This window comes from Macrotis lagotis, chromosome 1 (genome assembly GCF_037893015.1).
Source record: "Macrotis lagotis isolate mMagLag1 chromosome 1, bilby.v1.9.chrom.fasta, whole genome shotgun sequence".
Classification (NCBI taxonomy): domain Eukaryota; kingdom Metazoa; phylum Chordata; class Mammalia; order Peramelemorphia; family Peramelidae; genus Macrotis; species Macrotis lagotis.
This window is the reverse complement of record NC_133658.1, coordinates 181,585,411-181,599,387: the sequence shown is the minus strand read 5'-3', so window position 1 is coordinate 181,599,387 and position 13,977 is coordinate 181,585,411. Positions and strand designations below refer to the sequence as shown.

Genomic DNA, 13,977 nt, shown 5'->3' with positions numbered 1-13,977 from the left:
GTTTGAAATTTTTGTTGTTTTTGTTGTTACTGTTCTTTGCTTAGGGGGGGTTTTGTTGTTTTTTGAGGTAGTCAGGGTTAAGCCATTTCCTAAATTCTTCAAAACCTACCTTGCCACATGCCACTGACCTCTAAGTCATGGAAAAAGATGGGGATGGGTGGCAATCCAAATATATGTGTCCTCATGGACACCAAGGCAAGTCTATGTAAATGATGTGGAAAATAAGAAAAAGGGGGGGATGACATCTTTTTTTATCTATGGGTAAAGATTTTTTTTTAATTTCCATGATTTGCATAAATTCTGACATCAGCCTAAGTTGTATTATTGTGATTATAACTTAAATGTTCATATTTCTTTTTTTCAGTCTCTGGAAAGCACCCGCCGTATGCTACAGCTTGTTGAAGAGGTAAGGAGTGATTATTTTTAAAATGGAGATCCATACTTTCCTAATGCCTTTATTTACTTAATTCCAGACCCTATATTCTTTAATCACTCACACCAATGAAAACTTAGCTACATTATAGTCTACACAATTTGAAAGATATACTATATTTTTATCAATTTTCCATTTCAATATCAATTTGCAGGTCTCCATGGTAACGCCTAAGATAGCTAACATTAAAAGGTCTTTATGGCAAACTGAAGTTTTCCTATTAATTTATAAAGGCACATTTTCATTGGTCAAATGGAAATGAGTTTAAGAGCCAAGAGATTACAAAAACCCTCACAGCCCTTTGTATTAATGTTCAATCATATATATATCTGCTCTCAGATGTTCTAGTCTGGTTTTAGTCCTTCTGGCAAATAGCTATGCTTTATCATTTAGCCAAATAATGATGATGATGATGATGATGATGATGATGATGATGATGATGATGATGATGATGATGATGATAACAGCCTTTTGCTCTATTGAGATCTACATTACCCTGATATTTCACTTAGCATTTGGTTTAAAACATTCTCTTAGATCTGTTATCAATAGGTGGCGAAGTGAGTCAGCAATTTAGAGCACTTCAGAAGGCTTAGCTTTTCACTTTTGAGCCAATTCTCAATTTGAAATAACACAGGAAGGAAAGGATAGCAACCATAAGGTTTGTAAGAAGCCAGAAAGATGGGAGAAGTACTTTAAAAACAGTTTATTTTAAAAAGTAACAATTTAAGGCTGCAGTTTAGGATAAAAACAATCAATGCGACTTTGTAAGCCCAGAACTGTAGAAATCACAGGGAACAGACAGAACAAAAAGAGAAAAACATGAAATTAGTTTTTTGCCACTCCATCAAATATGCATGCTCTTCACTTAAAGCAGGATTTCTTAATCTTTGAAATCTGTTAAAGACATGACTCCCTTCTCAAAAGAATGTTTTTAAATGCATAAAATAATATACATAGGAAATCAACTATATTTTAAACAAATATTAAAATATTTTTGAAATAACATCATGGAAACTGGAATAGGGATCTACCTTAATTTAGTAATATTTCAGAGCCTAAACCAAAAGATATGCATTTCAGATGTGACAATGATGGCTAGGTCATTAAACATAGTGATGTGATTCTAACTCACTCTTCCTAAGAAGCTTCCCATAAAACCATCAATGATTAGACTAAATATCAATAATAATGTCATTAAAAAGTTTTTCTATAATGGTCTGTAATATTAGTGCCCAAGAGTGATCAGAAATAAAGTGACTTAATTATCTTGACATAATTCTCTGTAGGTCATAGATTCCAAACTCATTTCTGATTGTCCCTTCTGTTATAACCACTTGAAATAAATTCTCTTAATGTCTCAATGCAGTCATTGATTAACTCACCACTGAACAACTGGGTTTTGCAAATTTTCAAGGCTAGAAAAGAGATTGAAGACAAGAACAGAAAGAACATCTTGAAAGTGATTTTCCAATGTTGTCTTTCTTTGCCTTTGGTCTGTTGACACTTCCCTTTAACATTTCAAACTGCTGGAAGTGCCATCCTGTTTGGAATAAATAGATGTATGAACTGATTTTATTAGAAAAATTCCATAGGCTAGATTGAAATGAAATTCTTTAAATAAATATTCCTTTTGGGACACTTTCTGATCAAGCATTAAGGGGTTTTTTTTTGGTATAAAAGATGCCCCCATTTGATATAATCAACAAGTAGAACCTAATAGGTTTCTGTATATTTTTAATATTATGAACCTGACTTTTTTTTTAACAGCAGAGCTTTTCATAATTGTTTTCTGGATGGTTAGTTTGTGTTTTTGTCAAATACCCTTCATTTCCATATCAATCCCTATGAAAACATTGTTCTACTTTTCATTTTAAAAGAAAGTGACCATTTAAAAAATTTAATCACATGATTTACTGGAAACAACACTGACTTTGCAGCCAGAAGTCCTGGGTACAAATCCTTCTTCTAACACTTCTTATATGTGAGGCCTTGGACAAGTCCCCAAACTTTCCTGAGGCTGTAAAATGAAGGATATCTGGGTTGCCTTCTATCTCCAAATCTTTGTTTTTCAATTCAGTACAATTCAACCAATGTTATTGTCAGCTATGTTCAACAGCGTCTGCTATGTTTAAAGCTTTGTGGTGGACCCCCAGGGGACATGAAGATTAATAAACTAAATAGTCTTTGACTTTAAGAAGCTTATATTCTATTAATCACATTTGAAATCATGCTCATTGATAATTCAGAATCTCTGAGCATTGAAGCACTATTTTGCTCATGAAACCAAAAGACCAATGTAGTTTTATGGGACTGGAATTTTGCTGATTGTTCATTCAAATGCAGTTTCAAAGACAAGAAAAGTTACTAAACTTATGAAAACTCTGACTATGAAGAACAGCACTTTCAATAGCAGTAAGAATATATGAATTTTGTAAGTAATGTGCAGTTACCAATCTATTGCAGAGAATAATAGTCTATTTTGATGGAATGTTTCAAGGATCATGTAAAAATTCCATTTGACTAAAATCAAGATAAAGCAGACACATTAATGTGTTATGGCTGACAGAAAGCTAAAAATTACCATTTGTTTGATTCCAGCTCTATAAGCAAAAAAGACGCCTTTTGGTAAGGGACTTTTAGGAGACCTGTGAAATTGGACACTGCTGATTGTCAAAAAGAAATGTTTAGTTTTTACCAGTTCGTCCACCTGAAAGCCAGACCACAAGCAATGCTACATGGAATTTCATAGGAGGTGTTTTAACTGAATCCCACTATAAAGTTCTTGGGGGGCAATGATGCGGAGCTTCTTGGAATTTTATTGTGCTCCCAGTTATTTTACCAGTGTGCATGAAAAAAGGGACTCACCAATCTGAGGTTATGTCTATTTGATGAAAAACATCAAAAATGGAAATATGTGGTCAAGATCATTCTTTTCAAACCCAAGATATTTTGACACCAGGAGGCAAAGCAGTCAAGTGATCACTTGGATCATAAGAGTTTTCCTTCAAGCATACTAAATTCTAGGTAAGGTATTCTGGGTAGATCAGAAATGGGCCAAAACTTTCTGTAGGTCATTTTGTGAGTCTTAAGTATTTGCATCCAGTTCACCTCTCAAAGAGCAGTCTCCTGTCTCTAGACTCTGCTTTAAAGATCTCTTCCTGAGAAGACAACAAAAATCAGCCAAAGATTGAAAAAAAGCAAAAAACTAAAATTATTCTCTCCTACTTCTAGCTAATAGGGTGTGGTATTCTTTGGGCAGCAGGAGGAAGTAGTTAGGTGGCACAATGGATAAAATGCTGGACCTGGAATCAGGAAGACTGGAGTTCAAATCTGGCTCCAGATACCCACTAGCTCTGTGACCCTGGCCAAATCATTTAATCCTATTGACCTCAATTTCTTCATCTGTAAAATGAGCTGGAGAAGGAAATGGCAAGTCACTTCAACGTCTTTGTCAAGAAAACCCCTAATGAAGATTCAGATACAACTGAGCAACAGAATTTTTTTCAGACAGGAAGTGATGGAGTTCTGTAACATGTACCATGTCTCTCTCCTTATATTACTTCTTCTTTTCCTCTGCCTCACTGTCCATCCTCTCCCTCCCTAAAAAGTTTAATTGAGAGAGTTTCAATTGCACTATTTGTGAATAAGTCAAGTAGATGAAAAGGGCAAAATATGCCTTCTCTCAACTCGTCAAAAGAGGTTGAGGCTAAGAAGGAGCCAAAAATCAGTGCATTGAAGTATATCAAGATGACCCCTGAAGACTGCTTTCTAAGAGAGTACTTCCTAAACTCATATACTTTTTCAAAGCACTTTAACATTCCTGCCCTCAGTTGATCCTTGATTCATCTAAAACACTGTTACCTAAGTAGGGAAAGTAGTATTATTTCCATTTGACAAATGGGGTGAAGGTGACCAGTGTTTGGTGACTTGCCCAAGGTCACACAGTGAATTGCAGGACCAAAATTAGAACCAAGGACTAAAACCTCCTGGCTCTATGCTCTTCATAATAAGATAGAAGAGCTCTAATAGAATTTTATAATATGCGTTTCTATGTTATGTTTGGAAAATAGCGCAATTTTCTCTTATGTCTAAATATTAATTCATGAAATTTTAAAAATACTTGTGGAGACAACGAATTATAACATGATCCTAGCTGTTTCTACCCTTAGCATAGACAATTGAAGATGGAGGGAAGTAGTAGGGGTTTCTTCCCTCATAAGGAAGACATTGCAAGATGACCAGGGTGACTGGGGATTATGAATTTTCAGGTATGAAGGAAACTAAAATAGAGAAGAGCTGAAAAGGGAAGGGGAAAAACAACAATGTCTTGGAGCTGATAGGACTTTAGGGATAAGAGGTGAAATGTGATGTCCAAGGTCACAGCTAGAATCCAAGTTTCCTAATTCTTCTTACTTATTTAGAAGTCCCAAAGACAAAGAGAAAAAGCATAAAATTCATTGCAAAATTTTTAAGGGAACATTGAAAAATTGGAACGCATCACATTCCAGTTACATGTGGATATGATACTTGTACCATCCAGCACAAGTATTATATCCTCATTTTATCATAAAGAATGTGTCAGATAAGTATGTGTCTGAGTCAGGACTTGAATTCTGGGCTTCCTGCATCTAAGTCAACCCTCTGTCCATGCTGCTTCTGGTAAATAACAACAGTAATAACAGCAATAGCTCACATTGAACTCAGGTGACTAGCAGGTGATCACACAGTTAATAGAAGAGTTAAGAATCTAACCTGGTGGCATCTGATTCTATAGCATAAGGTCAGAACAACCCTTAGGGAACCCAACTTCATGTTGACTTCATGAATAATATGCCAAGTTTATCACAGTCAGATCCAAAGTGAGCAAATGTGAAGTAACATCAACAGTGTTCAAAGAAAAATAACACAGAGACAGGGATGACCAGGAAATGAAGATAATTTGAAACTTGGCAATGAAAATAACATTAAACCACTCCATACAAGTCATCCCAAATATAATGACTTAGAAAAGTGATCAGTTTCATTAGATTGAAATAAAGCCTTAGAAGAAAATAATGCATTGTGAGATACATCTAAAAATATCCTCTAGGCTGACCAAAACTCTATACCATTCATATGCTACAGAAGCCATGTGATTTTACTTATCTTCTCCCATTCACAGCTCTCTGGAACTGTTCCAGAATTAATATAATTAATATTTTTTTAAGTTTAAAATGTAGGTTAGTGAAGATAATAGTTAGTTTACTGTATGTTTAATCAAGCATGTGCTTTATTGGAATAAAGTACCTATGTGGTCAGTAGTAGTGTATGCACTCCACAACACAGTCAGAAAACAGAATCCTATCCCAGGATATCTGCCAACTGTTGACAGAGGAGCCTGATGTCATTACTAACCTTTAGAGATTGTCTAATATATCTTGATTTATTGCACCTGAAAACTTTTATCAAATAAATATGCTTGTTCAAATTAAAATGTGTTTACAGATAGAAAACAGTTAGCCTTACTGATTCCTCAAAGAATTTGACTTTGTTGGTAACTCTCAGAAATACCCTTCAGAATTTATCAGTATTGAGCAGGAACTATTCCTTTATTCCTAAAATTTATTAAAGTTTAACATTTTTTGATTGCTGAGAAAAAAATCATCTGTTATTATCCTCTATTCAGGTCTCTCTGGTAAAAGTAAATTCTTGAAAGGCAGATTCAAAAATATAGTTATGAAGGGTCTATGACTTTTAGAAATTATCCTGTTATCTTTCTTGATTCATCCATCAAAAAAAATTCCTTAAAGTCATGCCTTTTTCATTGTAAATCACCTAGTAAAATAAAGGATTTTGATAGAAACTAGTTGGGTTTTGAGATTTGATACTCTTTAGGCATAAAGGTGACTGGCATCCTTGCTTATTTATCCCCTTCTAAGAAATTCTATTATTTGGCTTCTTTGAATGAAAGGTAATAATGTAGGGAAACCTTTTTAAAAATGTGCTTCAACACAAGGGAGGTATTTTCCTGAACTAGAGTTGGTATACAAATTCTTTTCTCTTACACCATCACTATGAAGGACTTTAATTGCCTTTGAAAAGAATCTGTATTTCTCATTTAGTAATAGTTTTTTCTCTTCCTCAATACCAAGGGAAATGTAACAGTGAATATTCTTTATGGAATCCATATGGTATCTATTCATCTGAGACCTTCCCCCCAGTCTCTTAATGTCCTTGCCACATTTCTCCCTCTGTTTCTTTTCCCCTACTCCATTTCCATGTCTGGGCTAATTGTTCCATTATTGATTTCTCTTTTCTCTCTAACTCTTTTTCAACCTACCTCCCATTCTTGGAATGTAGAGTAAAGATGCTGGTATCAGGACTTTGGTTATGTTGGATGAACAAGGAGGTAAGCTAATTTTTCTTCAGTGAGAGTGATTTATTCCTTCTGTGAACTATGTTTATTATTTATATATATATATATATAAAATATAGTTAGTCTACTATTAAAGTTTACATGTACACATTTGCATGCCTCAAAGGACTCCAGACCCTTCTTTGTCTTGGCTTCCTTATTCTGTTGAATAGCCTTGGTTAAAACAAATACATATTGTGATATTCTTATTGATTGATTAATATATCACTGGGAGACTTTCAGTGGGGCTGCAGCATCTTTTAACAATAATTTTAGCTAAAATTGTCAATAATATTTTCATTCAAGATGAAATCCTACCATTTTATCCTTTTCATTGAAATAGCTAACATAATTTTTATATCATTATAAAAATACTAACCACATCATTTTATCATATCAATTTAGTCCTTTAAAATTTGATTAAAAACTGACTATGGGTGCCTCTCCACAAATAGGAAGCTATTCATAGATGTCACATATTTAACCTTCCAGGTCCCTTAAACAGATATAAATCAATATAGAACCACATGCAATATTATGAAATGATTTGTAAAATATCTTCCATCTTCTTATCCTAATAGACTTTTTTGAAATCACTTGAACTTTATCAAGTCAAGTCCCCAAAATTATCATTGTCTACCTTTGAATATTATAGTTCCATAATTACAAAATTCTGGAATTCCTATTTTCTTCCCACTAATTTTCAGACTCAACTCACCTACTCACATAGAGATGTTTTAAAGACATGCAACTACAAGACTTTAGACATTAGAGAAAATGCCACCAAAGAAACAGAACAAAAGGCTTCATTTTTTCCTAGTTCCATATGCTGGATGTGAATCTATATTAAATAAATTAATTAGGTATCTTAATATTAATTTATGTTCAAGCATTAGGAATTATTCAGACTTCTATATGATTTCAAAAACTGTGCCAAAATATCTTTGTTAGATTTCATTTAGTCCCACAAGGCAGTCTGTTGAGTTTTGGGTTGTTGGGTTTTTTTTGGTGTTTTATGAAGTATATACCAAAGATGACTACACTCTTTGAAAACACTCTTGGGAACAGTTTCCCAATCTGTGGGAATAAAAGAACATATATCTATTAAAAGAATCTAGAATTATGTAATGAAATGATACTGAGAAGCATGTTCAAAAAGAATGTAAGTGGAAGAGAATGGATTTTAACCTTGTTATTTCCATGAAGATATAAAAAGATGAGACTAAAATTCCAGGCAAATACAAAGAAATATATAGTCTATGAATGATTTCCTGAAATATTTTATACTTTATGAATACTTCCATACTTTAAGTATCACTAATTTTATCAAGTGGTACTCCTACCACTGCTATTTATGTTCCCATTGTTAGTTTTTAGACACTGGAGTTAATATAGTGACAAAGCCCTCCTCACTTACCTAAATTAATATTGGGAAAAGAGGCATCTCTTTTCCATCATCTTGCTCATAGCCCAGTGACTGGCATATAGTAGGTGCTTAATAAATGACTGTTAAATTGTCACTGAATTTTTACGTACTCAAAATATTTCCAGAGTGGCAGAATCTAAAAAATCATGTGCTCTACTTTTGCCTTTCAAGAACCCAGGATCATTTTCATGCCATCAGATATATACATATACATATACATATACATGTATATGTGTATATGTTTATAAACATGTACATTTATATACATATTAAGTATGTTCAACACAATTCAACAAGCACCTTCAAGACATTTCCTATTTCTTACTATTAGCCTAAGAAATGTCCATTTTAGTATACAACAGTAAGTACAAGACTGACATTAAATTCATTGTTTAAACTGGTATATAATTGTAGCCTGCTGCAGACAAGGAGTAAAAATCATAAAAACCTTCTAGAAGTCATACTGGCCAGTGAGTCAATCGATTTCTGTTGTAATGATGGGTTCGGTTTACTTTTAAAATGATAAACCAGGTGAAATGACAGTGGTATGGGATAATTACTGTGACATAGTAAATGTATTTTAATTATGCTTTTTGCCATTTTCAGAGCTTGTAGTTTAGACATTTATCTGCCTCAAAAATGTAATGTGATTTTTTTTGTATTTAATATTTTCAGCATCTGTGCCTGGGAAACATATTTGAATATGTGGCATTATTAACCATTTCTATGTAGAAACAGGAGCAGACTGGTTTCAGGAAGCACTACAAACATCATTCTGGGTCAGACTGATCAAAGTAGTCCAGCAAAAGGGTAGCACAAGCCTGGGACCTTGCCATGGAATTTCCATTTATCCTACTAACTTGATTTTAGGGGCAGAGTCCATGAAGCTGGTCTTGGGAAATTGCTAATAATGCAATGGTTATTTATTCTCTCCAGCCCCAGAGTTTCTTTGGTTTTTTTCTCTGTTTCATTAATTTATTTCCTTTAATGTCACAGATAATAATTGTCCTCCCAATTAATACCAAGTTAAGCAATGAATGAAAGTGGTATTGTTTTGGCATCATCAAGCTGATGTGATCATCCCTGTCAAGTGAAGTGGCAGTAGAGGGTACTGGCTTAGTGACTAAAAAAACGGGAGGGGGAGGGAAGGGATTTTCCTGTAGCTGAAGCCTATTCAACACAATTAAAGCCTCTTTACTGGCCTTTGTACATATTATGCTTTTTCAAAGGAGAAATGCAGTAGCCCAGGTTTCAGATCTAGAATACTTAGCAAAATGTTCTCCCTCTTCTAGTCTTCCCCCAACCAAAACTTTGACTATGCATCCTGGAGATTTTCAAGCATTTCAGAGCATTCAAAGGTTTAGAACCCTAATCATTTTATCAAATCTCCCAGAAGAGGAATTAGTACATTAATATATCATTTCATATACTTATCCAAAGGGAATAAGCAGCAAAACCAGCACATGATCTCTTTAGCCATTATAAAAATGCAAGAACAGCTACAGCTGGTTCATACTTCACAAAACATTACTGTTGTTTATTAAAAGGAGTATCTAAAAGCATGATTATCATATATTCTGACCTAATTAAAATTAATCATTTTTTGCTTAGTTATCCTCTTTGGATGTGTATAGATATTTTAATCTCAGAAGCGCAATTGATTGGCAGAGGACATAAAAATATTTAATGTGAGCAAGGTCCTATAGAGGAAGCTGAAGGAGAGAGATATTTTGAAAAAAATAAGGAAATTGAGGAGATGGTGCAAGATTTGTTTGATTATCTAAAATTCTAAATTCTTTTCCTAATGTTGTCATGAATGAAAATATTCCTTTCCCCAGAATCATATTAAATTGAGCAACTTTATAACCTAGAATATAATGACAACTGAATTCTTGCCACTTGGTGACAAATGTTGCATTTGCCATTTGCATCTGGATATTCTATCGTTTTGTACAATTCAGAAAGTATTCACAATAAGTAGATCCTTAAAGGCAAATGGGCTTAGGAATCTTTCTTTCTTTCTTTTTTTTTTTTGCAAGGCAATTCCACACAGCTGACATAATGAAATATAAAGATATTGCCCAAGGTAATGTTCTGACTCTAGGGCAGATGCTCTATCCCTGCACCACCTAGCTGCACTGGATTCTCTTTCAATCAATAGATGAATATCTCTTAAGCTCCCACTATGTGCCAATTACTATACTATGGATACAAATAAGCAAGAACAAAACCCTCCTCACCCTTAAGAAGCTTACATAGGAAAAAAAACCTCTCATTCTTGCATTCCTTCCCCCCCACCCCGCTTTTTTTTTTAAAGAAAGATACTATTTCTCAGGGAGACAAACCACTACAAGAACTTTTTCTTCTGTAACTTGGAATATTCCTTTAGAAAACAAAGAAATGGGGGAAAAACATAGCACAAAGGTATGACTCCCCTAAGAAGGCAGTACTTATTTGAAAAGATAAGGTTGGCACTAGCTGAAGCCTCTGTGAGAAGGTTCCTCTCAGAGCTTAGTTTTCTAATGGAGGAATATTCTATCCTGAACAAAAGAAGGACCATTCAGAAGTTTCCTTGAAAATATTTTTACATATATTAGCATTTTATGGATATGTGATTGGAATCTGCCCAAAACCCCAAAAACTTTTGAAATGGGTACTACATGTATTATTATTAGTCCCATTTAACAGATGAGAAAACAAGACTCTAAGAGCTTAAATGACTTGTTCATCAAGTATCAGAAGTGGAATTTGGAGCTTCCTGCATCCATTCACTCTACTTTGCTGCCAACCTTAGTTGCATACACCAATCAATTAACAGACATTTATTAAACCCAACTCTGTATTATATGCTAGGGATACAAATATAAAGAATGAAACAGTTTTTGCTCTGAGGATTTTAAATCTAAGAAGGGGAGAAAAGTATATACATATCCAAAAATGAATACAAGATAGTCTTGGGGGGGATGAGAAAATACTGGCAACTGAGAGAAAAAGAGGGAATGAGTTAGAAGAAAGTAAAGCTTGAGCAGGGCCTTGAACAATAATGTACTTCAAAGATAAATAAAAATCTGTGTGGATTATTCCACACAGCTGATATAATGATTTTTCCATAATTCCACACAGCTGACATAATGAAATATAAAGATATTTACAATGCAATATAAACATGTATTTAACAAATGCTCAACTTTATACAGAAATTTTCCAAAATAGTTTCTTTTTAAATAGATTTAGAATCTTTAGTCAATAGAGGTGTGCCTTGCTTTATACTACTGAGAGGTTTTCTGAAAATAGGATTTTTTAAGAATAAAAATAAAATAAGCTTAATGATAATGACTCACATTTTAACTTACAAGTTATTGTTTATTTTAATTTTGCTCTTCAATTGGCAATGGCTGTTCATATTTTTAATTTTAAGGTTTTCTGCTTCTCTCTCATTAAAGCCAATTCATCTTAAACAAATATTTAAAGGTACTGCTGGGTAAGAGTTCACTATTGAAAGCTTCCCTGCAGGGAACATTTTTCTTAATTGAAGAATTTATTTGTAATGGGAAGAAGTGACATCTGATTTAGCCAATTCCTAAATTAAGATAAAGAATTTTCTTACAGTGAGTTACAGCTGTTCCACACAAAAGGTGTACAATTCAACTTGAGAAGTATTTATTCACCACTTAATAGACACATTAGATAGTAGACAAAAATCTTAAAAGAGCTTTCATTCTGTTATAAAATTAACATTACCCTGTTAACTATTTCTAGTAGCACTCCTCCTGAAATACTGATAGAAAACCTATAAAATATACTTTTACTGTTCAGATGAATAAAAAAATTGGCAGAGGTCTGAAGAGGAGCATTCTATTATTAGTCTGTTAATTAGATATTAATATTCTTCAGTTATACAAAATCAGTAACAATAGAATTTACCTTTCCAAAGCTCCAGTCTCCACTTTGGTTTTGGGGATCATTCTTGCTTAATTATTCATTTGGCAGATGCCATCTTATAATTTTACTTCAAATGTTTTTTAAATTATTATTTATGGCCTTAGGCTTTCAATGTGTTTGTTTATTCATTTTATTCTAATCATGCCTATTATTCAAAGTCCTATGCATGCATGCATGAAAATGTAAATGAAAGGAAGCAATAGAACATAATTAGGTTTTGCAATTAGACAACTAGATTACATTGCTACTCTTTTTTAATCATCTTACAAGTGATTTTAAAATCCTTCCTATGTACTCATTTTGGTAGCATAGTTTTAATTTATGTTGCCCTGGTGATTTTTTTAACCTTAAAAAATGAGAACTGGGGTTCTTATTATGGCCATCAATCCCTAAGATAAGAGACAGCATATTAGCTTTGCCTGCAGCAAAATAAATGAATAAATAAATAAAATTATGTTATGATACTCAGCTCTTCCCCAAAAGATCAGTGTTTTCATTTATTCTCACCACGTTCCCTGGGGTAGGTATCCAATGTTGCTTCCATTTTAGAGATGAGGAAACAAAAAGATTGAGGAGTTAAATGGTCTCCAAAAGATCTTGCATCAAGTAAGTAATGAAACTAGACTGGAATCCAAATGTTTTGCCCCTGAAAACTTCACTGATAGTGTTCTCTGTACTGTTTCTGTAAATTAAGTTGATTATTCTCACTCAAAGATTGTACCACAGAAGATACATTTTTATCTGTTAGGTCAGCCAGAGGATCAGTGGATAGATAGGTACCAAATGGTAGAGAGCTGAGTCAGTTACCATTGCAGTATTATCCCCCCCAGCAAGTTGGTTCCATTTTTTGCCATTCCTGGCTGAAAGTGATCATCATGATAATTTTTTAAAAATCAGTATTTCAAAGGAAAGGACACATTTTCTCTAATAACTGCTCAATTGAAATGTATGAAGAGTTATGCCTTATTTCTCTTTCTCTTGACTGTCACTAGTATCTGAGTAAGTGAATGTTCTGCTCTGTTTGTTAGGCATTCTAAATAAACAGGCCTACCTAATGCCATCCCATTGTATTTGAATTAAGAGCTATTGTAAACATCATTTTTGGTTTTTTCCTTCACTCCACATCAGCAGAAGGCATCTTCAGCACTCAGCCCGCATACTTCCTGCCAGCATTGCATCCACTCACACAATGCATTATCAATTTCTTTCTCTCTCTCTCTCTCTCTCTCTCTCTCTCTCTCTCTCTCTCTCTCTCTCTCTCTCTCCGCCCCCCCCGCTATTTCTCTTTCTTTCCAATTCTGTTCTACATAGTCATTTCTCATGTTCTGTTGGAGATCAAAAAAAAAAAAAATTCATTCCACCCTGTCATCCCTTTGTCCTGACCAGAACAACTCGATCGTGTTGAAGAAGGCATGAACCATATCAACCAAGACATGAAGGAGGCCGAGAAAAATTTAAAAGATTTAGGGAAATGCTGTGGCCTTTTCATATGTCCTTGTAACAAGTAGGTACTGGGTACCGGCTCTGCTCTGTGGTGTCCAGTTTTCTTTTTCTTTTTTCTGTCAAAGTGAATGTCTGAAGTTTTGTCTTTTTTTTTTCTTTGTCCTTTTTCATCCGCTTCATTCTGTGGGGATAAAATACTTGTGTTTAATCAGAACAACTGGAACGCATCGAGGAGGGAATGGACCAAATCAATAAGGACATGAAAGAAGCAGAAAAGAATTTGACGGACCTAGGAAAATTCTGTGGGCTTTGTGTGTGTCCCTGTAACAAGTAGGT

At 34.0% G+C, this 13,977-nt stretch overlaps 1 protein-coding gene across 2 annotated transcripts in view; it reads left to right on the top strand.

Annotated features, from left to right (window-relative positions):
* Positions 1-13,977, top strand: part of SNAP25 (synaptosome associated protein 25) — a 91,838-nt gene that overhangs the window by 65,745 nt on the left and 12,116 nt on the right. The window contains exons 3-5 of one of the 2 annotated variants that reach the window (XM_074209452.1): positions 365-406; positions 6,776-6,824; positions 13,854-13,971. In XM_074209452.1, the coding sequence (XP_074065553.1) occupies positions 365-406; positions 6,776-6,824; positions 13,854-13,971 (209 nt within the window). Of the gene's footprint in view, positions 1-364; positions 407-6,775; positions 6,825-13,584; positions 13,703-13,853; positions 13,972-13,977 lie in introns of both variants that reach the window. The other variant, XM_074209451.1, reaches the window with a different exon arrangement.